The sequence below is a fragment of the Myxine glutinosa genome, chromosome 4 (genome assembly GCF_964187855.1).
Source record: "Myxine glutinosa chromosome 4, kmMyxGlut1.1, whole genome shotgun sequence".
NCBI lineage: Eukaryota > Metazoa > Chordata > Myxini > Myxiniformes > Myxinidae > Myxine > Myxine glutinosa.
Window position 1 is genome coordinate 32,584,860 of NC_136264.1, and position 25,311 is coordinate 32,610,170.

The 25,311-nt window shown below is 51.4% G+C and overlaps 1 protein-coding gene across 3 annotated transcripts in view; it reads right to left on the reverse strand.

Moving 5' to 3' along the window:
- Positions 1-25,311, reverse strand: part of LOC137424579 (guanine nucleotide-binding protein G(i) subunit alpha-3) — a 73,869-nt gene that overhangs the window by 26,727 nt on the left and 21,831 nt on the right. For all 3 annotated transcript variants that reach the window (XM_068112175.2, XM_078775626.1, XM_068112174.2), the window contains exons 2-3: positions 20,089-20,250; positions 11,759-11,801 (exon numbers count right to left, since the gene is read on the reverse strand). In XM_068112175.2, the coding sequence (XP_067968276.2) occupies positions 11,759-11,801; positions 20,089-20,209 (164 nt within the window). In that variant the 5' untranslated portion in view covers positions 20,210-20,250. The remainder of the gene's footprint in view (positions 1-11,758; positions 11,802-20,088; positions 20,251-25,311) is intronic.

Here is a 25,311-nt window from a genome sequence, read left to right on the forward strand (position 1 = left end):
AGGGCCTCCACCTGACCAAGCGTGGTGTTACTATCATGCCAGGTTCGGACAGAAGGCCCGGACATGCCGGCCCCCGTGCACCTTCGGCAGACCAGGAAACGGCCGGGCCGGCGTTCATTACCAGCCATGAGCGCCGGCCACACGGGCAAATTACTGTTCATCACGGACAAAGCGTCCGGACGGCGCTTCCTGTGCGACACCGGCGCCCAACTGAGCGTCATACCCGCCTCTGACCAGGACAGGCAGTCCGCGGTTTGCGGCCCCTCCTTGGTTGCGGCCAACGGATCGGCCAGCCGCACCTTCGGCCCGCGCAACGTCACCCTCTGCTTCAGCGGCCAACGCTTTACTTGGACGTTTGTAACCGCAAACGTGCCCATGGCTCTGCTAGGCGCCGACTTCCTCTGCGCACACGGACTGCTGGTGGACGTCCAACGGCGTCGCCTAATCAACGCCGAAACCTTCAGCTCCCTGGTATGCACATTGAGCAGCTCCGCTCCGACCGAGCTGGCATGCGCCCTCCCGGCGGCGAACGAGTTTGCTCGCCTGCTCACGGAGTTCCCGGCCCTCACGCGGCCGACGTTCTCGGCCGTCGCAGTACGACATGGGATTGAGCACCACATACCAACCACGGGCCCGCCGGTCTACGCCAGAGCCCGCCGCCTCGACCCAGCCAAGCTCGCCGTGGCCAAAGCCGAGTTCGACGCTTTAGAACACCTCGGCATCGTGCGGCGCTCCGATAGCGCATGGGCTTCGCCACTCCACATCGTCCCAAAGCCAGGGGGCGGCTGGCGCCCAAGTGGCGAATACCGCCGTCTTAGCGACGCTACCATCCCCGACAGGTATCCGATCCCGCACATCCAAGACTTCTCCGCCCGTCTGGCGGGACGGGTCATTTTTTCAAAAATCGACCTCATACGGGGATATCACCAGGTACCTGTCAGGGCGGCCGACGTCCCTAAAACGGCAGTCATCATGCCGTTCGGCTTATTCGAATTCCTATGGATGCCGTTTGGTCTCAAGAACGCGGGTCAGGCGTTCCAGCGCTTGATGGACGGTGTGCTGCGTGACCTGCCGTTCCTCTTCGTTTACCTGGACGACATCCTCGTCGCCAGCACGTCCCGGCCCGAGCACCTCCTCCACCTCCGAACACTGTTCGGGCACCTCAGCGAGCATGGCCTCATCGTCAACCCGGCCAAATGCCACTTCGGCACGACGGCCGTTGATTTTTTGGGCCACCACATCACCAAGAACGGGGCCGTGCCGCTGCCAACCAAGGTCGAGGCCATCACCACGTTTCCGCGTCCCCGCTCCATAAAGGCCCTGCAGGAATTCCTGGGAATGGTGAATTTCTATCACCGCTTCGTGCCCCGCGCTGCTCAACTCATGCGGCCCCTCTACGAAGCCCTCCGGGGCAAGCCGGCCAAGCACGACATTGTCTGGTCCGCAGCAATGGACGCGGCCTTCCAAAGCTCAAAGCGGGCCCTCGCCGACGCAACACTGCTCGCTCACCCGGTGCTCAACGCTCCCATCGCCCTCACCACGGATGCCTCTGACTACGCGGTGGGCGCCGTACATGAGGAATGGGTGAACAGGGTTTGGCAGCCACTCGCTTTTTTCAGCCGGCAGCTCTGGCCGAACGAGCTCAAATACAGTACGTTTGACCGTGAGCTCCTCGGTCTACACCTGGCCGTTCGCCATTTCCGCCACCTCCTGGAGGGCCGACCCTTCACGGCGTTCGTCGACCACAAGCCGTTGGTTTACGCAATGGCCAAGGTCACGGAGCCGTGGTCGGCCCGCCAACAGCGCCACCTCTCCGCCGTGTCGGAGTTAACCACGGACATCCGGCACGTCGCCGGCAAAAACAACGCCGTGGCCGACTGTCTTTCTCGGGCCAGCGTGAACGCGGTCCACCTCGGCGTGGACTTCGCGCATATGGCGGCGGACCAAACCACCGACACCACGGTGCAAGCCCTCCGGGCGGCGGACACGGGCCTCCGCCTGGCCGACATCCCCTTCGCGGACACTGTCCTGCTCTGCGACGTCTCCCAAGGCCAGCCTCGCCCCATCGTGCCCGTTAACTGGCAACGCCGCATCTTCGCCTCCCTCCACGGCCTTTCCCACCCGGGCCGGAAAGCTTCCCAGAAGCTGGTGTCGGCGCGATTCGTCTGGCACGGCCTTCGACGGGACGTCCGCGATTGGACCAGCACCTGCACAGCCTGCCAACAGGCCAAGGTCCACCGACACACCCAGGCCCTGCTGGCACCTTTCACCGTGCCCGAACGACGTTTCGACCACGTCAACGTGGATCTGGTGGGCTCCCTCCCCCCGTCACGGGGGTTCACACACCTGCTCACCATGGTGGACAGGACCACCAGGTGGCCGGAGGCCGTTCCCCTCGTCTCCACCACCACCGCCGACGTGGCGCAGGCTTTCATCGCCACCTGGGTCGCCCGCTTCGGTGCACCGGCGGACATCTCGTCAGACCGCGGACCACAGTTCACCTCCGAGCTGTGGGGCACGGTCGCCCGCAACCTGGGGGTCAAGCTCCACCATACTACGGCCTACCACCCCCAAGCCAACGGGTTGTGCGAGCGATTCCACCACTCCATGAAGGCCGCGCTCATGGCCGGCCTTCAGGACGGCGGTTGGGCCGACCGGCTGCCGTGGGTCCTTTTGGGCCTCCACACGGCCCCCAAGGAGGACCTCCGGGCATCCACCGCCGAGCTTGTCTACGGCCAGGGGCTACGCGTCCCGGGCGAGTTCGTGCCCGATGCTACCAGTCCCTGGTCCGCAGCTCGCCAGCGCTCGGACCTCCAGGAGGTCGCCCGACGGTTTGCCCCCGTGCCAACATCCCACCACGGTGACCCCCAGTCCTACGTCCCCCCAGCACTTCGCACAGCGGGGTATGTTTTTGTGCGTCATGACGCACATCGGGGGCCACTCCGGCCGCCGTACGACGGGCCCTTCCGGGTCCTGCGACGGGACGACAAGTCGTTTGTCATCGACATCGGCGGCAGGTCGGACCGGATTGCGGTGGACCGCCTCAAGCCGGCGCACGTGGACATCGACCAACCGCCACGGTTGGCCCTTCCGCCGCGGCGAGGCCGCCCCCCGTCCACGGTGCCCCCCACTCGACCGCCCACCACCACACCGGACCCCCCCCCCCCCCCACGACCCACCAGGGTTCGCTTCGGCCGGGTCATCAGGACCCCCCTCAAATTGACCCTGCCGGTGCAAGTCGATTCTGGGGGGACGTGTGTAGCGGCTACCGCTGGGTTTTCACAATCGCCTTGCACCTACCAAGGACGCGGAGCGATCACCATGCCGGGCTCGTCCAGGACGCCCGGGCATGCCCGCCCTCGACTTGCCAGGCCGTGGCCAGGACGCCCGGCCACGCCCCCTCTCGCTGTTCCCGGGCAAACGCTCCGGGATAATGTGTGTATATATATTGCTGCCCGATAAACGGGCTTTTGGGAGATTACCTGAGCTGTTTTGTTTGAATAAAGCAACTCGGACGAATTCCAGCTCTTTTGTCGCGTCCATTCTTCCGATCGACGTGGGAGCACGGCTCCTTCACTGTGTCCATTCGGTGCGCTAGAGGTGGCATACTGCGCTATAGACTACCGAGACTATATACTATAGACTATACTACTATAGACTATAGACTACCGAGATTTAACAGGTACGTAAAGGCTTGCTTGCAAGGAACTAGAAAGAGATGTATGCTTTGATTGCCTTTATATGGAACTAATAAACTGCATTCTTGTGTTGTAGGAATGGGTAGAGAAATAGTTCAATAAAGCCTCAATTATTATCAGAGGTCTGAGTTTGATTCCACAACACATGTTGCTTTTAAAGATTACTGGAAGGGACAATAAAAAAGTGAATATTGAGCTATCTCTGAATACGCAGCTTTTCAAACGCAGCATAGGAAGCGGCGGCCATAAACGGAAGACAGACAAACGCATGAGCAGACACGACGATTTGCAATATTTAATAGATGACTTCCCGCCCAAGGAACCGTTCGGCCCATTAAGCCTACACAATGGTTGCTAGCTTATTAACCTTTGACAGTTATTTTTGGGATATATAATCAACGCTCGTGGAAGAGCTGGACCAATATCAGGATGCAACATGACAAAAGGAACAGTAGAGAGGGAGTGACACCAACAGTGGAGCTGAAGGACAGAATAGAGGGAGACTTGGAGCAACAATGGAGTTTGGATTGTTGAATGGTTGTTGTTGGATGTTATTGAAAGGTTGAATTGGGTGGGGAGTATGGGTACAGAAGGAAAACGCCATTTTCATACTTTTGGAATAAGTGGGTACCAAAATATCATTGTCTCACAATAATATACATGCTCTTCAACATGATATATTGTCGTGAAATTAATTAATGTTCAACTCAGAAAGGTCGGGAGAGCAAGAGCACTCAAAGATGAATATTTTGACACCAGTTTGAATATAATTGGAAAGATAGTAATATTTTATGGTCATTGGAACACATGTGCCCTCTTATTCGGAATGTATGAAAATGGCGTTTTCCACTGACAAAATGTATCTCGTTTGGTATCATGCTCTATTTCTGGTTGAATTTGCATACATCTGCGTACGGAGCTTTGCAGGACGCAGGAAGTAGCCTCCGGAAATGGGAGACAGACAAACGCACGGACAGGCACCACATTATATAATAAATCTGTAATAATAAAATGGTGTGTGTGTGTGTGTGTGTGTGTGTGTGTGTGTGTGTGTGTGTGTGTGTCTGGCTCCTCCATAACTCCAAAACCATGAAACCTAGCAACCTCAAACTTTGCATGCATACTTCTCGACCTCCAAGGGATTGCATGAATGAAAACCTGGCATGTGTGTTTGGGTGTGCTTTTGAAGATAATTTACTTGCATTCGGGTCGCTCAGCTTGGGGATCTTAATTCCGCTATTTTGTCTGCTCAACTCAAGTATGCCTTGCCTCAGAACATTTCAGTTTCTATACAATAAAGCTTCATATCTACGAATGGCAAGATAGCAGATCTTCAACAACAACAACAACAACATACATTTTAAGGCCATTTTCCCTACTAGAGCGGGGGTTAGCCTTGCGGTCCCCATGACAATCTTCTCCATTTTGCCCTATTTTCTGCATCTCTCCTTGTTAACCCCCTTGCCCGCATTTCTTCTTCCACCATCTTTAGCCAAGTCTTTCTCGGTCTTCCCCGTCCTCTACTTCCTTCTACATTCATTTCCATCACTCTTCTCAACCAGTCACTTTCATCCTTCCTCAACACATGACCAAACCATCTCAACCTGTTCCTCTTCACAGCATCAATCACAGGCTCTATTCCCATAATCTTTCGCAATTCATCATTTGTCTTCCTCTCTCTCAACGATACTCCGCACATCCATCGAACCATTCGCATTTCCACCCTTTCCAGCCTTCGTTGCTGCTCTATGTTCATTACCCATGTCTCGCTCCCATAAATCATAACACTTCTCACACATGCAGCATACACCTTTCCCTTCAGCTTCAACGACACTCCCCTCCTCATCAGCACGCCACTCAGTTCCCGAAACTTCTTCCATGCACATCTCACTCTAGCACTTCATACCTAGATAGCAGATCTTCATACCTATGAATTGCTGTATTCCTGTAAACATCACAATGCTTATAAACACCAGTGTTCATGCCTTTATTTAATTTCCGCAATGATCAAGAATCATCTCTTCGGCTGAACCGAATTAAAAATTTTAATTTCTGGAATTAATCTCAGCAGCAGTTCCGACTATTAAAAAAAAGTGTTCATTTGTCCAATTTGGACATTGTGGGACACTCCAGGCATCTCAACAGCTGCTCGGGTGCTTAAACTGCTTGGCGAGCGCTATTCAGGCTTCTTTTGCAAGTCATGGCGATACAGTAGACAGCGCTCCCTTTTTGTGTTTATATACGCAGTTTGTTATTACACGAGATCACATTGATTCACATCTTGTTCAACTCAGAAAGGTCGGGTAACATTTGTGTAACAAACCTGAAATGTGTAACATTTCCCGAACCCCATATAACTTTCATTATATTAATATATAAGTTATATTAATATACCAAAAAAATAAACTTTAAAAAACAACAACGAATAAAACGTCATGTTTGGAGCTTCGCCATCTTGAACTGTAGCTTTGCAAGTGAAAGTCTGACATTGAAGGAGCTGCGCTCCAACGCGAGTCGAAAGAATTGACGCGACCAAAGACGGAATTCGTCCGAGTTGCTTTATTGAAACAAAACAGCTCAGGTATTCTGACAAAAGCCCGTTTATCGGGCAGCAATATATATACACATTTATGTCGGGAAGTTTGCCCGGCAAAAGCTATACCGGGCTTGCCCGGGTGTCAAGGGCGAGCCTTGGAAAGGCGAGTCTGGACCTGCCCGGGCGTGTTTGGCTGCGGCCTGGCAAGTCGAGGCTGGGCGTGCCCGGGCGCTCTGGACGAGCACTGGAAAGGCGAGAGCGGGCATGCCCGGACGCTCTGGGCGAGCCCTGGAAAGGCGATAGCGGGCATGCCCGGACGCTCTAGGCGAGCCCTGGAAAGGCGATAGCGGGCATGCCCGGACGCTCTGGGCGAGCCCTGGAAAGGCGATAGCGGGCATGCCCGGACGCTCTGGGCGAGCCCTGGAAAGGCGAGAGCGGGCATGCCCGGGAAAGACGAGACCGGGCGTGCCCGGGGGGTTCGGGCGTGCCCGGGAACAGTGAGTCCGGGCATGCCCGGGAGAGGCGCGTCTGGCCGTGTTCTGGCCGGTGCAAGGCGATTGTGTGCATCCAGCGGTAACCGCTACACACGCCCCTCCAGAATCGACCTGCACCGGCAGGGTCAATTTAAGGGGGGTCCGGATGACCCGGCCGAAGAGACCCCTGGAGGGTCGTGGGGAGGGGTCCGACGTGGTGGTGGGTGGTCGAGCGGGGGGAACTGTGGACGGGGGGCGGCCTCGCCGCGGAGGAAGGGCCAACCGTGGTGGTCGGTCGACGTCCATGTGCGCCGGTTTGAGGCGGTCCACAGAGATCCGGTCCGACCGGCCGCCAACGTCGACGACAAAGGACTTGTCGCCCCGTCGCAGGACCCGGAAGGGCCCGTCGTACGGCGGCCGGAGTGGCCCCCGGTGCGCATCATGAAGCACAAAGACGTACTCCGCTGTGCGAAGCGCCGGGGGGACGTAGGACTGGGGGGCCACCGTGGCGGGACGTTGGCACGGGGGCAAATCGGCGGGCGGCCTCCTGGAGGTCCGAGCGCTGGTGTGCGGCGGACCAGGGACTGGTAGCATCGTGCACGAACTCGCCCGGGACGCGGAGCGGCTGGCCGTAGATGAGCTCGGCGGCGGACGCCCGGAGGTCCTCCTTGGGGGCCGTGCGGAGGCCCAAAAGGACCCACGGCAGCCGGTCGGTCCAACCGTCGTCCTGAAGGCTGGCCATGAGTGCGGCCTTCATGGAGCGGTGAAACCGCTCGCACAACCCGTTGGCTTGGGGGTGGTAGGCCGTGGTGCGGTGCAGCGTGACCCCCAACGAGTGGGCGACCGCGCCCCAAAGTTCGGACGTGAACTGTGGGCCGCGGTCGGACGAGATGTCCGCCGGTGCGCCGAAGCGCGTGACCCAGGTGGCGATGAATGCCTGCGCTACGTCGGCGGTGGTGGTGGAGGTGAGGGGCATGGCCTCCGGCCACCTGGTGGTCCTGTCCACCATGGTGAGCAGGTGGGTGAACCCCCGCGATGGGGGCAGGGGACCCACCAGGTCCACGTGGACGTGGTCGAAACGCCGTGCAGGCACGGTGAAAGGTGCCAGCGGGGCCTGGGTGTGGCGGTGGACCTTGGCCCGCTGGCAGGCCGTGCAGGCATTGGCCCAGTCGCGGACGTTCCGTCGAAGGCCGTGCCAGACGAAACGCGCCGACACCAGCTTCTGAGAAGCTTTCCGGCCCGGGTGAGAAAGGCCGTGGATGGAGGCGAAGATGCGGCGCTGCCAGGAAACGGGCACGATGGGGCGAGGCTGGCCCTGGGAGACGTCGCAGAGCAGGACGGTGCCCGCGAAGGGGATGTCGGCCAGGTGGAGGCCCGTGTCCACGGCCCAGAGGGCCTGCACCGAGGTGTCGGTGGTCTGGTCGGCCGCCATGAGCGCGAAGTCCACGCTGAGGTGGACCGCGTTCGCGCTGGCCCGAGAAAGACAGTCGGCCACAGCGTTGTCTTTGCCGGCGACGTGCCGGATGTCCGTGGTGAATTCCGACACGGCGGAGAGGTGGCGCTGCTGGCGGGCCGACCACAGCTCCGTGACTTTGGCCATTGCGTAGACCAACGGCTTGTGGTCGACGAAAGCCGTGAACGGGCGGCCCTCCAGGAGGTGTCGGAAATGGCGTACGGCCAGGGATAGACCGAGCAGCTCGCGGTCGAACGTGCTGTATTTTAACTCGTTCGGCCGGAGCTGCCGGCTGAAAAAAGCGAGTGGCTGCCAAACCCCGTCCACCCATTGTTCATGGACGGCGCCCACCGCGTAGTTGGAGGCGTCCGTAGTGAGGGCGATGGGCGCGTTGAGCACCGGGTGAGCCAGCAGCGTTGCGTCGGCGAGGGCCGGTTTTGCGCTCGCGAAGGCCGCGTCCATGGCCGCGGACCAAACGATGTCATGCTTGGCCCGCTTGCCCCTGACGGCCTCGTAAAGGGGCCGCATGAGCTGAGCAGCGCGGGGCACGAATCGGTGATAAAAATTCACCATGCCGAGGAACTCTTGTAGGGCCTTGATGGAACGGGGACGCGGGAACGTGGTGATGGCCTCGACCTTGGTCGGCAGCGGCACGGCCCCGGTCTTGGTGATGCGGTGGCCCAAAAAGTCAACGGTCGTCGTGCCGAAGTGGCATTTGGCCGGGTTGACAATTAAGCCGTGCTCGCTGAGGCGACCGAACAGTGTTCCGAGGTGGAGGAGGTGCTCGGCGCGGGACGTGCTGGCGACGAGGATGTCGTCCAAATAGACGAAAAGAAATGGCAGGTCGCGCAGCACACCGTCCATTAAGAGCTGGAACACCTGGGCCACGTTCTTGAGGCCAAACGGCATCCTCAAAAATTCGAACAGGCCGAACGGCGTGATGACGGCCGTCTTCGGGACGTCGGCCGCCCAGACAGGTACCTGGTGGTATCCCCGTATCAGGTCAATTTTGGAAAATATGACCCATCCCGCCAAACGGGTGGAAAAGTCCTGGATGTGCGGGATCGGGTACCTGTTGGGGGTGGTAGCGTCGTTGAGGCGGCGGTAGTCGCCACACGGGCGCCATCCGCCCCCCGGCTTTGGCACGATGTGCAGTGGTGAGGCCCACGCGCTATTGGAGCGCCGCACGATGCCGAGGTGCTCCAACGCGTCGAACTCGGCCTTTGCCACGGCGAGCTTGGCCGGGTCGAGGTGGCGGGCCCTGGCGTAGACCGGCGGGCCCGTAGTGGGTATGTGGTGCTCGATCCCATGCCGCACTGCGACGGCCGAAAACGTCGGCCGTGTGAGGGCCGGGAATTCCGCGAGCAGGCGAGCGAACTCGTTCGCCGTCGGGAGGGCGCACGCCAGTTCGGTCGGCGGGGAGCTGCTCATCGTGCACGCCGGGGAGCTGAAGGTCTCGGCATTGACAAGGCGACGACGTTTGACGTCGACCAGCAGCCCGTGCGCGCAGAGGAAGTCGGCGCCCAGCAAAGCCATGGGGACGCAGGCGGTCACAAAGGTCCACTGAAAGCGCTGGCTGCCGAAGCAGAGGGTGACGTTGCGCGGGCTGAAAGTGCGTATGGCCGAGCCATTAGCAGTGACCAAAGAGGGTCCGCAAACGGCGTCCCGCCTGTCCTGCTCGGAGGCGGGTATGACGCCCAGTTGGGCGCCGGTGTCACAAAGGAAACGCCGCCCGGACGCTTTGTCCTGAATAAAAAGCAAGTTGCCCGAGTGGCCGGCGCTCATGGCTGGGAATGAACGCCGGCCCGGCCGTTTCCCGACTTGCCGAAAGTGCACGGGGGTCGGCACGTCCGAGCCTTGTGTCCGAACCTGGCGTGGTAATAACACCACGCCTGGTCAGGTGGAGGCCCCGGCCGTCGTGTCGGAAGCGGTCGGTGCGGCGTGGCAGCCGCCAGTTTCACCGGCAGTTCGGCCTCCAACCGCGCAGGGCGCTCGGGCGTCGTGGGCGTCGCCTCGGACGGCGGCAGGCTCCAGGTAGCCGCGCCGATGTGTTGGCCCGCCGAGGAGATCTTATCGGCTTCCCTGGCGAGGGCGCGGGGATCGGTGATCGACGTGCCAGCCAGGGCGAGGCGTACCGGGTGAGGCAGCTGGCGAAGGAACAACTCGCGGAACAGAAAATCCGGAGAGTGCTCACCGAGCAACGAGAGCATATAGTCCATGCGCTCGGACGGGCGCGTGTCGCCGAGCTCGGGCAGGTCGAGCAGGCGCCGTGCGCGTGCCGCCGGTGAGAGGGCGAAAGCGTCGGGGAAGAGCGTCTTCAGCGCGTCATACTTGTCGGCAGCCGGCGGGTGCTCGAGGAGGCTCAGGGCGCGGGCCGCGGTGGCGGAACCGAGCGCTGCCACGACGTGGTGGAAGCGGGTGTCGTCCGCGGTGATGCCTCGCAGGGCGAACTGGGAGTCCGCCTGGGCGAACCAAACAGCCGCGTGAGCCTCCCAGAAGGTAGGCAGTTTAAGAGTCACTGCCGTGTCCATGTCGGTAGGTCACCAGTGAAGGAGCTGCGCTCCAACGCGAGTCGAAAGAATTGACGTGACCAAAGACGGAATTCGTCCGAGTTGCTTTATTGAAACAAAACAGCTCAGGTATTCTGACAAAAGCCCGTTTATCGGGCAGCAATATATATACACATTTATGTCGGGAAGTTTGCCCGGCAAAAGCTATACCGGGCATGCCCGGGTGTCAAGGGCGAGCCTTGGAAAGGTGAGTCTGGACCTGCCCGGGCGTGTTTGGCTGCGGCCTGGCAAGTCGAGGCTGGGCGTGCCCGGGCGCTCTGGACGAGCACTGGAAAGGTGAGAGCGGGCATGCCCGGACGCTCTGGGCGAGCCCTGGAAAGGCGATAGCGGGCATGCCCGGACGCTCTGGGCGAGCCCTGGAAAGGCGAGAGCGGGCATGCCCGGGAAAGACGAGACCGGGCGTGCCTGGGAGGTTCGGGCGTGCCCGGGAACAGTGAGTCCGGGCATGCCCGGGAGAGGCGCGTCTGGCGGTGTTCTGGCCGGTGCAAGGCGATTGTGTGCATCCAGTGGTAACCGCTACAACATTTTGTTTTCTCATTCTGGTTTGCACATTTTGCTGATTTCCAGCTTAATTTTCACTTTTACAGAAAACTATTTCAAGGTAAATATTTGTAGTTTCCGTTTTTGTGCCACGTAGAATGTGAAATTTGTGAACAATTTGACTGTCCACTTTGGGGACTGCTTAATCGTGGGGTCTAGCCAACTTGTATTGGCGGGGGTACACCATCCTGGACGTGAGGGATCTATGGGCCGCTCCTGGGACATCAATCGGCTGCCTCCATGTCGCGGGCTTTTTCGAGAGAACTGTCTGGGGCTATACAACAACAACAACAACAACAACAACAACAACAACAAATTGCTGAATCATCTCCCATTTGATAAAGTCCTCGTGGAAACCCATTAGGGTGCCGATTTGATATCAGACATTAACAAGCATCATGCCTTCATGACATTACAAAATGACATCATAATGGTGTGAAACAGACTCTTTGTATAGCCCCCAGAAGGGTCCAAAATGGTCTACTCACTTCATTTGCTTCACAATTGTACTTTTTCCTGATTCCCCCGCACCTGAAGAAAGGGGTAATAAAAGGGAACTTTTTATTTTCATAAATGTGATGCAGAATCTATGTAAACAAATAATAAAAACATTTTTTGAAATGCAAAAGGATGTAGAGATCTGATTCCAAAACGTAAACAACGTAGGGATGATCACAAGAAATGATCATGTGAAACCATCCCTACATCTTTCGTTGAGTAATGGTTGTCCCTAGAAAAGACAAAAAATGTTTGTGTGTTTGAGTGTGTGTGTGTGTGTGTGTGTGTGTGTGTGTGTGTGTATCTGTGTTCAATATAACTGTATTTTCTCGGGATTGCTTTGTTAGTAGGGAGGTGATGTTGACTGACACACCTGCCGGGACTAAAAACAACACCTGACAAATGGCAGATCAGATCCTTTTGGAAGTATGGAGATGGTGTCTCCTAAAACACCAATGGGGGTAGGAAAATTAATTTTACCACCTGGCCTACAGTTACCCCCTCCTGTGCAGTGGTCGTGTGAAGAGGTTTCTTTGTTGCAGGACTAGGTGGAGGTTTTACCAGTTTTTACTCTTCTTTTTCTTTGTAGGCCTTTACAAACTAGTTGCTTTCAACCTTGTTTAGGGTGAACTTTGTTTGTGTGTGTGTGTGTGTGTGTGTGTGTGTGTGTGTGTGTGTGTGTGTGTGTGTGTGTGTGTGTGTGTGCAAGTTGCTGTAGTTGACTGCTATCTCCACACATGGGTGGGTTTCATGAGATGGAACGAAGACCTACCATGTCTCAAAGTATCCACCTCATGTGTGCATGTGTATCTGTATCTGTGTTATACCCACTGCCACCACTCGTTTGTGTTAACAGGAAAGTATAGGAACCCGCCACCCCTCATCCACGGATATTTCTCGTATTTCTACATTTTCACGAGTCCGACTTGCATTTCGGTTAACCATTTTGAAATTGCCCCTCTTTAATCGAAATTCTAAAAGTTACGTTCAAAAGATTATTTAAATCAGTTTTCGCGCTAGCAACGGCAGGTTAAACGTGCCCGGTGAGCAGAACCGAGTCAGTGTACAGTCGGTGTACACATACAGCGCGTGCACTGTATAGCATTCATATGTCATTTCAAAAGTCCGGTATTGGTCAACATATTTCACCAATAACAAGTGAGAACTTTTCCGAGCAAAACTGAAAATTTCATGTGTTAATGCTGGTGGAAGGGAGTGAAGCACATGTATCTATTTGTGGATTGTGTATTGTTCAAGGAAGACAGTGTACTGCGGCTTCAGTAGGAGCAAATGAGGAACATTTCTAATGTGTTACTCAACAGTGGAGGAAGGAAGCAAAACCACAAGACAGGTTTCTGGCAGTTTGAATACAATTAGCAAAAAGTCTTTATACAAGATAGCTAATACAGTTAGCTTTATAAATACAGTTAGCTAACTTATTAACTTAAGTTATTAACTTATTAACTTAACTTACTTATTAACACAGTTAATTACTTATTAACTTAACTTAAGTAATTAAGTTAGCTAACTTAAGTTAGCTTTATACTTTATAAATACAGTTAGCTAACCCTAACTCTAACCCTAACCCTAACCCTAACAACTAACCCTAACCCTAACCCTAACTCTAACTCTAACCCTAACCATAACCATAACCATAACCATAACCATAACCCTAACAACTAACCCCAACCCTAACCCTAACCCTAACAACTAACCCTAACAACTAACCCTAACCCTAACCCTAACCCTAACCATAACCATAACCATAACCATAACCATAACCCTAACCCTAACCCTAACAAAAAAACTCGGTTAAGAGCGCAGTCACAGATGTAATCAGTTACAAACCGGTGAAGCTGATGTGATCATATAAAATAAAGTATACTGAGTACATGATGACACAATGACACATCCTCATGGAAATGTGGAAAAACATTTTAAAACAGGTTTTGCTTTGTCGAAGTGAAGGAAACAAAAACAAGAACCACAGGGGTTGTTTCAAAGATTTCCCAACAAAAGTTGCAACAAGTAACATCTGCACGAGAAACTACAATTTTCACAAAGGAAACTTGGTATTGAAACACGAACACGTGACTTCCTATAACCACCTTTAAAAACCTTTTCCCATGATTGTCAGACTTGATAAAGACATCTTTCTCTTTTAAAAGTCTTATTCGCCAAGGTCAATTGTTGCGCACAACGCACTCAGCCCAAGTGAAAGTTCCTTACATTCTGTGGCACAAGTAGAGTGAATTGAAAATCCTACAAATAATACATCTATTTAGTGTCCCTTGGACAAACAAAGAAAATTATTCGTTTTATTGCATATTATACAGGAAACTGTGCCGAAGCCAACTTTCTGACAGTTAGAAAAGTTTACTTTGTGCTCAAATTACGATGACAAACTAATGAGCCTGCATTGTCAAAGACAATACCGGAGCGTTTTGTTAAGTTTGTGAATATCTGGGAGACAGGCAAGATTTCTCAATTGTCCATAATTATCTCATTAGTCTTTTTTTTTTTCTTTTTCTTTTTTTGGTATACAAGATCGAGGCTCTTGAAAGAGCAAACATTAATCACACAAAAAGTGAAACCGACACATAAAACACAGCTGGGGGAGCAAGACGGAGAGGAGTCGGTAGAAGACAGAAAGACCACCAACCTGCCTGCGGTGAGAGAGAGAGAAAGGCCCTCAGAGTTAGCTTCATCGCAGGAGATTCCAATGATTCTGAAAGCTTTGGTTTCAACAGCGTGAAGCCGAGCTAGGTGTGAGGCAGGAGCACCGGCCTAGAGGGGGGGGGGGGGGGGGGGAACAGAATTCCATTGAGCTGCGGATGAAAGCGTTGTATGTGGTGAGGAGCTCAGGTGTGCCAAGGAAGGACTTCGCACGACGGAGGATGCCCAGTCGGCGACTGGCTTTGGAGGCCAGCTTGAAAATGTGGTTTCCCAAGAAAGATCATGGCAGATAGTAAGACCCAAAAGCTTGAGCGCCAGAACTTCTTGGAGATGATTGTTGAGAAAGTAGATGGGAGGGTTTTAAAGTCAGTCTTTTCAGAGTGACATAGTAAGAGTGTGAGATTTGTCAGGATTGAACGACATATTCCACTTGTTTGACCAGTCTGTGATTTTGTCCAGGTCTGCAGAGAGTGAGGAGGCTGCAGACTGCCGATCTGAGGGATGAGGAATGGAGCGGCAGAGAGTGGAGTCATCAGCAAAGAGATAGAGAGGATTTTCCAGAGAGTCAGAGATCATTGATGAGGACCAGAAATAGCACAGTGCCCAGAACACTACCTTGGGGAACTCCAGCCAGAACAGGAAGGGGAGATGAGAGAAATCCATTCAGGGCCACACGTTGCCTACGACCAGAGAGGAAGTCCGCAAGCCATGAGTGGAGATTTCCATGGATACCATAGGAAAGTTTGGTGAGCAGAGCTGAGTGCCAGACCGTATCGAAGGCACGTGATATGTCAAGGGAGACAGCTCTAATTTCCTGTTTGGCATTGAGGACCTCCATCCATTGTTGAGACAGCAGAAGCAACATGTCCAGAGTAGAATGACCTGGTCTGAATCCAAATTGATGATCAGAGATCAAGCCATTGGAGAAGAGGAAGGATTTGATATCCGAAGCAATGATGGATTCCATGACTTTGCTGATAATTGGAAGCAGGCTGATTGGTCTGTAGTTGCAAGGATCTGTTTTTGCACCAGTTTGTGTAAAACAGAAATCTTTGCTGATTTCAAAGATGTTGGCAGATGACCTTGAGCAAAAGAGAGGGTGAAAAGAACAGAGAGAGGGTGAGATAGAGCGGCAGAGCAGGATTTTAGGACCCGTGGGCTGATGCCGTCTGGTCCAGTCGCAGAATCAGAGTCGAGGTTTGACAAAAACTTCTCCACCTTGTCAGGAGAGAAGGACACAGAGTCCAGGAGCAGTTGGGTTCGATTGGGAAAGGTAGGAACAGAGAGAGATGGGTTTGGGACACAAGATTTTGAGGCAAACACAGAGTTGAGGCATTCGACTTTGTCACGTGCGGTGTCAACTGTGTAGCCATTTGAGGTAAGGGAGGGGATGGAGGGGCAACAAACACCAGAAACGGATTTGACCAGACACCACCAGGATTTGGAGGAAGGAGACAGGTTTGAGAGTTCAATCTTGAGTGTGGAGAGATAGTGCTTCCTGGCACTCCTGAGGGTGGACACACACTTGTTCCGAGCTTGGTGGAAGGAAATGAGATTGCCTTCAGTTGGATTTGCCTTCCAAGATGCAAAGGCAAGTTGTTTCAGGGCAACTGCCTCACCACAAGATTCAGTGTACCATGGATGAGAGGAAGGGTAAGACAACTGAAGACGAGATGGGATAAATCTGTGCATGAGAGAGAGCAGTTTGCTTTGGAAGAATTCCCAGGAAGAATTGATGTCAGAGGCAGTAGAGATGGGAGACCAGTCCAGATGATTGGTGGCTACTTGCAGACCGTGCCAGTCAGCCTGAGTGAAATGCCAGACTCGTCGGAGGCTCTCTGAGAATGGCCAGAGAGATGTCCACTTTCACAAGCACATGATCAGAAGAACCGATTGGAGCAGAGGAAGAGCAGCAGACATTTGCAGGGAAGTTTGTCATAACCAAGTCCAGAAGAGAAGATACTCCATTGACTGCGATCTGGGTCGGGAAATTGACAGATTGTGTCAGTCCCAATGAGTCGCAGAAGTCCTTTGCTGAGGTGCCATGGCTGGTGAGAGAGGAACCCACACCCAGACAGCTGCCATGATGACAGTTGAAGTCGCCACATATGAGGAAGAGAGGGTTTGGATGAGTTGATAGAAGTTGGTCCATGTTGTCCGACAGCGAAATGCAAATGGAGTCATCACTGTTTGGAGGATGGTACAGAACACATATGAACAAAAGGTGGGAGTGGAGAGGAAGCCGTAGCCAGAGGTACTCCTGTGGTGGGGTGGAGAGAGGGCAGTGCAAGGAGAGTGAGGAAGAGAGTTTTTGATAAAGATAGCCACCCCACCACCAGGACGAGGCTCAGGTCTATCATACCGGAGGAGGGAGTAACCAGGAAGAGATATTAAGGAATCAGAGCATCTTGAAGGAGGAAAGTTTCTGTTAAGCAGATTAAGTCTGGATTGTCAGAAGCAACCTGAATGGAGAGATCAATCAGGTTTGAGCAAAGGCCCCGGATGTTTGAGGTCCATACCGTGAATGAGGAGAGAGGGGGAGCATCGGGTGCAGGACAGGGGAGGGGAGGGGTAGGGTCAGATGAAGGATGAGAGGGGGAGGTAGGAAGAGCAGTTGATAGTGTGTCAGAGATTACAGAAGAGTTACAAGAAAGGGAAGGATGAGGAGGACGAAAGGTTTGATGGTGATGGGATGAGGCACAGTGAGGGGTTGTTTGAGGGGGGGCAGAGGAATGTAGAATGTTGGGGGAGGTGGAGGTGTGAGATAGAAGGGAGACGAAGTGGGGAGGAGGCAGTTTTGAGAAGGAGGTGGGAGGAGGGAGAATTTGGGAGGGATGGTTGGGGGGGAGATTTGAAGGGGAGGGGGCAAGGGGGGAGATTTGGAGGAAAGGGGCAAGGGGGGAGTTTAGGAGGGTAGGGGCAAGGGGGGGATTTGGAGGGGAGGGGCAAGGGGGGAGTTTAGGAGGGGAGGGGCAAGGGGGGAGTTTAGAAAGTGGATGATTCATGAAAGATGAACATTTATAACAAATTGGGTTTATTGTGATTTTCAAGTTAGCGATCCGTTTAAGAACGATGGAGGAAGGGTGGAATGAATGAGAATTTAGAGCATGTAGTGAGAAAGAATTATAAGAGATTGAATATTTTTTTGAAATGGAATGAGTTGAAGAGGAAATTGAAAGGAGCCTTTTAAATAGGAAGAAAAACAGCGTGTTGTAATAAACCACTGAATAAGACACTGCAGGGGAAAGTTTAAACATGTTTAAACAGAACCGTGAAGAACAGTCTTATATTCACAAAGATACTAATGGGGAGAGGGTCTTGAGGGACAACCGCGAGTCACTTGAACAGGGCAAAAGGTGGAAGGCAATGCGATAATGGGGGCGGGGCAGGACAGTGCACGTGGACAGAGGCGCACAATGGGACAAAAGCACCCGAGGAGAAAGGGAAATAAAAGTTTGTTTTTGGGGGGGGGGGGTGAGGGGGGGTGGGGGTTACAACGTTAGACAAAGAGTAGATGTTCGGTGAAGTTCGGGGGAGAAGGGAAAATCAAAAAACCTAGCAAAAACAGCGAAGGAAGGAACAAACTTCGACGGGGGAAGCCTGAGGCAAGGCCGCACACGCACGGCAAACAGAAACGATTAATTTATGAAAGATAAACACCGAGAAACTTCCAAGGGGCACACTATAGGTTCATACAACGAAAGATAAATGCAGTTTCGACAAAATACAATTGTGAACAATGACAACTTTGAAAACGTGGAGACCGTGTGCAGCTTCGAAAATGCGTGACGTCGTCTCCAAGTCTCCTTCCAATGTCAACATCTAACTCCTTTACCAATCGTATTTATGAATTATCTCTAGGAGAGTGTCATCACAAAAACAATGAGAAAGCATCTGAAAATGCAAAGCCCGTCTGCGTCCGCTTGTCTTCCGAAGTCTTCTTCTTCTTCCGTACGCTCAAAATAACGAAAACAGTTTTAATTTTTTTTTTAGGATTTCATGCAGCCTTGACCTTTGAGCTTTAGACTAAAAAAAAGCCGCTTCTAGCTTTTGATTGGGGAACCAATTCTGGGAACTGCAAATTCTTAAAATTACAGGTCATTTGGATGAAAATTGATGATTTTATACAACCTTGACCATTGCTCTTTTGATCTAAAAAAACAATTGGCGTCTAGCTTTTGTTTGGTGATCCAATTCAGTGACGCAATATGCAACTTAATTAAATTTCAGGTCAATTGGCTGAACATTGGCAATTTTATATGATGCTGACCTTTGCCCTTTTGACCTTTTAACGACATTATTAATTTGACTTCTCCATATTATCATAATAAAGCTTTGCTGAAAATTTGATGACAATAGCTCAAATGGTAAAAAAGTTACGGCCTAGATATACGGCCTGAGCGAGTTTGCCCGCCATTGCCGTCAATGGGGTTGCATGTTGAGGTGTATATAAATGTTAAATTAGCTTTATCGTGGCATATTTCCAAAGATGATCATTTATCATGGCGTTTTCCAAAGACGCTTTTAATGACAAAATTAATGATACACATACACACACATACACAGACAGACAGAAGTGATTGCAAAACCCCATGTCCTGCGATGCAGGTGACGGGCTAACTAGAAGGGCACTCGGTGAAGTGCATAACTCCACCTAGTTGAACATTTTACATTTTGTGTCCCACTGATAGGCCAGATCTGCATCAGTACCTGAACCAAAATCTAATCAGCTTGTCCTTGTCACCCACACAGATCATCCAGCAACTTTCGTCCAAAATCCGTCCATAAATTTTTGAGATATCGCGATGTTTATAGTTTTTGGCCCAATCTCTCAATGGTGAAGAATCACTTTTAAAAACACTCGGATCCAGATCTGGATATTGACCAAAATCTCATCAATTTTTCCTCGTCACACACCCGACCTGTCCACCGCTTTTCGTCTGAATCCATGGATAACTTTTTGAGATATCCTGCTCACAGACAAACAGACAGACAGACAAATTTAGCAGACAAACATGGGTGAAAACATAACTTCCGCCACCGAGTAAATGCAAAATTGTTATTAATGCAAATATTTTGTGCAAAACTGATGGGGACATTCAAAATGTATGGTTTACTCCCCCCCCCCCCCCCCCACGCTCCCCCCTTCCAGTGCCTCCTCCCCGCAAGCACTCTCCCTCCCACAGATCTCCCGATGTCCCTGCTCTCAAATGTTCTGCTTGTGTGCTTCCCTCTCTCTCCCCATCTTGTCTCCCGCTCCCTTTTTCTTATGTTTTATGTGTCAGTTTGTCTTTTTGTGATTGATGTTAGCTCTTACACGAGCCTCGATCTTGTATACAAAAAGAAAAAAGAAAAAAGACAACCAAGTGCAGAACGTGAACGCACACAATTCAGTGACCATGAATCAAAACAAATAACTAAAATAACCTGAGCCAATGGGGCATTATGCTGGAATTCCGGACCCAAATTCCTTATACTCGAACCATGTTAATGTGTCGATTGTCTACTTATGTCCAGCCAAACAACCCATCCATCCAATCCAAATGTTCCCATATCTTGTTCATGCTTAGCCAGGGCAATCTTTTCCCTTTTTGTCTTTAGACTTCTGAATACTTGATGGTGTTTTGTTGGCTGTGCACATTACCAAGGAGTAGCAGCTTGATTTCTCTCAAGGCTCGAACATGGTCTTGGCGCAGAGAACGGTCGATGTTGCGTGATTGCTCCGCCGCCTCCCTCTCCTCGGCATTGCTAATAGTACAACCCATCAGGCCACCAAGTAACCGATCCAGCTTTGAAACAAATAGCACTGGGAAAGAAAACAAAAATGGACATTGAGATAAAAAAAAAAATGCTGTAATCATTATTAATTCAATGCATATGGACTGATGTGGAGAAAAGTGTGTTGTGGACTCCTTAATAACTTTTCTCATTACAATTACATCGTACCCTTGTTGAGAGGGACATCATATATAAATATATATATATATATGCATATATACAGTGCATTCAGAAAGTATTCAGACCCCTTCACTTTTTTCACATTTTGTTATGTTGCAGCCTTATGCTGAAATCGTTTAAATTCATTTTTTCCCTCATCAATGTACACTCAATACCCTATAATGACAAAGAGAAAATCGGATTTTAGAAAATTTTGCAAATTTATTAAAAAGAAAAAACTGAAATATCACATTGACATAAGTATTCATACCCTTTGCTATGACACTTGAAATTTAGCTCAGGTGCCTCCCATTTCTCTTGATCATCTTAGAGATGTTTCTACACCTTGATTGGAGTCCACCTGTGGTAAATTCTATTGATTGGACATGATTTGGAAAGGCACACACCTGTCTATATAAGGTCTCACAGCTGATGCATATCAGAGCAAAAACCAAGCCATGAGGTCAAAGGAACTGCCTGCAGAGCGCAGAGACAGGATTGTGTCGAGGCACAGATCTGGGGAAGCCTACAAAAAAATTTCTGCTGCATTGAAGGTTCCCAAGAGCACAGTGGCCTCCATAATTCTTGAATGGAAGAAGTTTGGAACAACCAGGACTCTTCCGAGAGCTGGTCGCCCGGCCAAACTGAGCAATTGGGGGAGAAGGGCCTTGGTAAGAGAGGTGACCAAGAACCCGATGGTCACTCTGGCTGAGCTCCAGAGATCCTGTGTGGAGATGGGAGAAACTTCCAGAAGTACAACCATCACTGCAACACTCCAACGATCTGGGCTTTATGGCAGAGTGGCCAGACGGAAGCCTCTCCTCAGTGAAAGACACATGAAAGCCCGCTTGGAGTTTGGAAAAAAGCACCTGAAGGACTCTCAGACTGTGAGAAACAAGATTCTGTGGTCTGATGAAACCGAGATTGAACTGTTTGGCTTCCGTCTGGCCACTCTGCCATAAAGCCCAGATCGGTGGAGTGTTGCAGAGATGGTTGTCCTTCTGGAAGTTTCTCCCATCTTCACGCAGGATCTCTGTAGCTCAGCCAGAGTGACCATCGGGTTCTTGGTCACCTCTCTTACCAAGGCCCTTCTCCCCCGATTGCTCAGTTTGACCGGGCTTCCAGCTCTCGGAAGAGTCCTGGTTGTTCCAAACTCTTCCATTTAAGAATTATGGAGGACACTGTGCTCTTGGGAACTTTCAATACAACAACATGCATTTCAAGGCCATTTTCCCTGCAAGAGCGGGGGTTAGACAGGAGCGGGGGTTAGAGCGGGGGTTAGCCCCATGACAATCTTCTCCATTTTGCCCTATTTTCTGCATTTCTCCTTGTTAACCCCCTTGCCCGCATTTATTCTTCCACCATCTTGAGCCGAGTCTTTCTCAGTCTTCCCCGTCCTCAACTTCCTTCGACATTCATTTCCATCACTCTTATCAACCAGTCACTTTCATCCTTCCTCAACACATGACCAAACCATCTTAACCTGTTCCTCTTCACAGCATCAATCACAGGCTCCATTCCCATCATCTTTCGCAATTCATCATTTGTCTTCCTCTCTCTCAACGATACTCCGCACATCCAACGAACCATTCACATTTCCACCGTTTCCAGCCTTCGTTGCTGCTCTACGTTCATTAGCCATGTCTCGCTCCCATAAATCATAACACTTCTCACACATGCAGCATACACCTTTCCCTTCAGCTTCAACGACACTCCCCTCCCCATCAGCACGCCACTCAGTTCCCGAAACTTCTTCCATGCACATCTCACTCCAGCAACCATTGCCGAGTCTGAGCCACCATCTCCATTCAGCATGTCTCCGAGGTAGCAAAATGTTTTCACACCTTCCAGCTTCACGCCGTCTCCAAGATCCAACTCAACATTTCCTCCATCTACAGCCCCCTCTGTGCACACCTTACATTTGAATGTCGCTGCCACACTGGTTAATGACCCTCTCAGACCCTTACATTTTTGATGAACCCACTCAGCGCACATTGTACATTGAATGGAGTTCACTCCGACACCCTTCCTGCACACAGCACATGGCCACTTCCCAGTTCTTTCCACCTCACCACATGCTTTACCACTTGCCATCACCTTCGTCTTTCCGATATTCACCTTCAGACCTTTTGTCTCGATACATTCCTTCCACTTGTTCATCTTTTCCTTCAGTCCATCCATACTTTCCGCAATCAACACCAGATCATCTGCATACAACAACTCCCACGATAAACCCTCCTTTACGTTCTGAGCCAGCACCTCCACCACAGCTACAAATAGTAGTGGACTTAGTACCGACCCCTGATGCACTCCCACCTTCACCTCAAACTCACCACTGTTCCCGTCCTTCATCCTTACAGCTGTGCGCGCTCTTTTGTACATTGCCATCGCGACTCTGATCAACCATTCCTCCACTCCTAACTTCCTCAATGCCCATGTCAATACTTTGCGTGGAACCCTATCGAATGCTTTCTCCAGATCAACAAACCCAAGAAACAACTTACTCCTCTTCTCCATGTACTACTCCTGCAACTGCCTCACAATAAAGAGTGTGACTGTCGTTCCTCTTCCTGGCATAAATCCAAACTGCATTTCGTCGATCTTCACCTTCTTCATTATCCTCCTCTCCAACAGCCTTTCCAATACCTTCATTCCATGCTCCAATAACTTTATTGCTTGGTACGAGCCACACTGCAGAGGGTCACCTTTCCCCTTGCATAGAGGGACGAGGGTACTCAGTTCCCAATCCACTGGAATGCGGCCTTCTTTCACCACCAGATTACAGATCTCTGTCATTCTCTTCACACCCCAACTTCCTGCTGCCTTCAACATATCTCCCACAACTCCCGTCGGCCTTCCCGCTTTTCTACTCTTCATTGCTTTTATCGCTTCCTCAACTTCCTTCTCAGTTATCTTCTCTGCCGGTCCTAAAACTGGGTTACTCTCTATGTTGCCATCCCATTCATTCTCGGTATTCAACAGCATTTCCATAGATCTTTTCCATCTTCCTTTAATTCCATCTGGGTCCACAACGATTTGTCCCACTTCATCCTTCAAGCAACTCACCCCCATCACATCACACCTCTCTTTCGCTATCTGCTTTGCAATCCTGAATACCGCTCTCTGACCCTCTTCCAAATCCAAGTGTGCTCCAAACATTTTCCTACATGCCTCCTCTGCCCGTGCTACCTCTTTCTTTGCAGCCTTATTGGCTGCCTTATAACTTTCATTCTTTGCTTTTTCTGCTGCCGTACCCTTTGCCTTCTGCCACTCCTTGAACTTCTTCCTCTTCTCGTCAATCCTCTTTCCAACTTCATCATCCCACCACCATGTTTCCGAGTGCCTCGGTGGTCCTTTTGTCCATCCACATACCTCACCAACGGCTCCCAACAGACTGTCTTTCATTGACATCCAACCACTTTCAAGCTCAACCTATTCATCCTCTACCCTACTCAGCTTCTCTTTTAATGCCTCCCTTCCTGTCACCTCTTTCAACCTCCACACCTTCATTCTCAGTTGGTACTCCACCCGCCGAGCTCTCCTCACACCTTTCACCCTTATGTCGCAGACAACCAAGTGGTGCTGTGAAACAGCCTCCTCCCCCGGGATCACCTTTGTGTCCCGGAGGTGCCCCTTATCTCACCTACGCACCATCAGGTAGTCAACGGTTGTCGTCGACCCACCTGACGTGTATGTAACAAGCTTCTTATCCTCTTTCTGGAACTGAGTATTACAAATCAACAAATCAGCTCCATCAGCAAACTCCAAAATCCTTTCACCTTCTCCATTTGTCACACCATATCCGTAACCCCCATGAACTCCCTCAAAACCGTCCATACTCCTTCCCACATGTCCATTTAGGTCTCCTCCTACCACAACAACTTCATCTCTCACGTTTTCCATCAGCTTCTCTATCGCACACCAGAACTTGTCCTTCTCTTCATCGCTCCGACCAACCTGCGGAGCATATCCCAAGATGACGTTCACCAAGAGCTTTCCAATCATCATTTTCACCATCATCAACCTATCACTCACTCTAGTCACACTCACCACACTGTCTACAAACTCCTCAGAAAACAGGACACCAACACCATTCACGCCCTCCGGGCACCCTTGCCACACAAACTTGTATTTCTGTCCTTGCCTACCCTTCACCATTCTCACACCACTTCCCTTCCATCTCGTCTCTTGCACACAACATATGTCCACTCTTCTTCTGACCAATATTTCCACCACTTCTCCTGATCTCCCTGTCATTGTCCCTACATTCCATGTCCCAAACCTCAGAAACCGATCTCCACTTCGGGCTGTACCCTGCCCATATGTCGTTGTAATTGTCATGGTTCTCTTTTTGAGGCAATGTTTTTATGGCTGGTTGCCCTTCCTGACGCCAACCATCTTTGTCGCCTCATACGACACGCAGGGATATGGTGTACCGATTCTAATCCAGGGTACACACCGGGAACCAGGGTACACGCCGGGTTCTTGGGAACCTTCAATGCAGCAGAAATGTTTTTGTAGGCTTCCCCAGATATGTGCCTCGACACAATCCTGTCTCTGAGCTCAGCAGGCAGTTCCTTCGACCTCATGGCTTGGTTTTTGCTCTGATATGCATTGTCAGCTGTGAGACCTTATATAGACAGGTGTGTGCCTTTCCAAATCAAGTCCAATCAATTGAATTTACAACAGGTGGATTCCAATCAAGGTGTAGAAACATCTCAAAGATGATCAAGAGAAATGGGAGGCACCTGAGCTAAATTTCAAGTGTCATAGCAAAAGGTATGAATACTTATGTAAATGCGATATTTCAGTTTTTTATTTTTAATAAATTTGCAAAACTTTCTAAAATCCTGTTTTCTCTTTGTCATTATGGGGTATTGAGTGTAGATTGATGAGGGAAAAAATGAATTTAAACGATTTCAGCATAAGG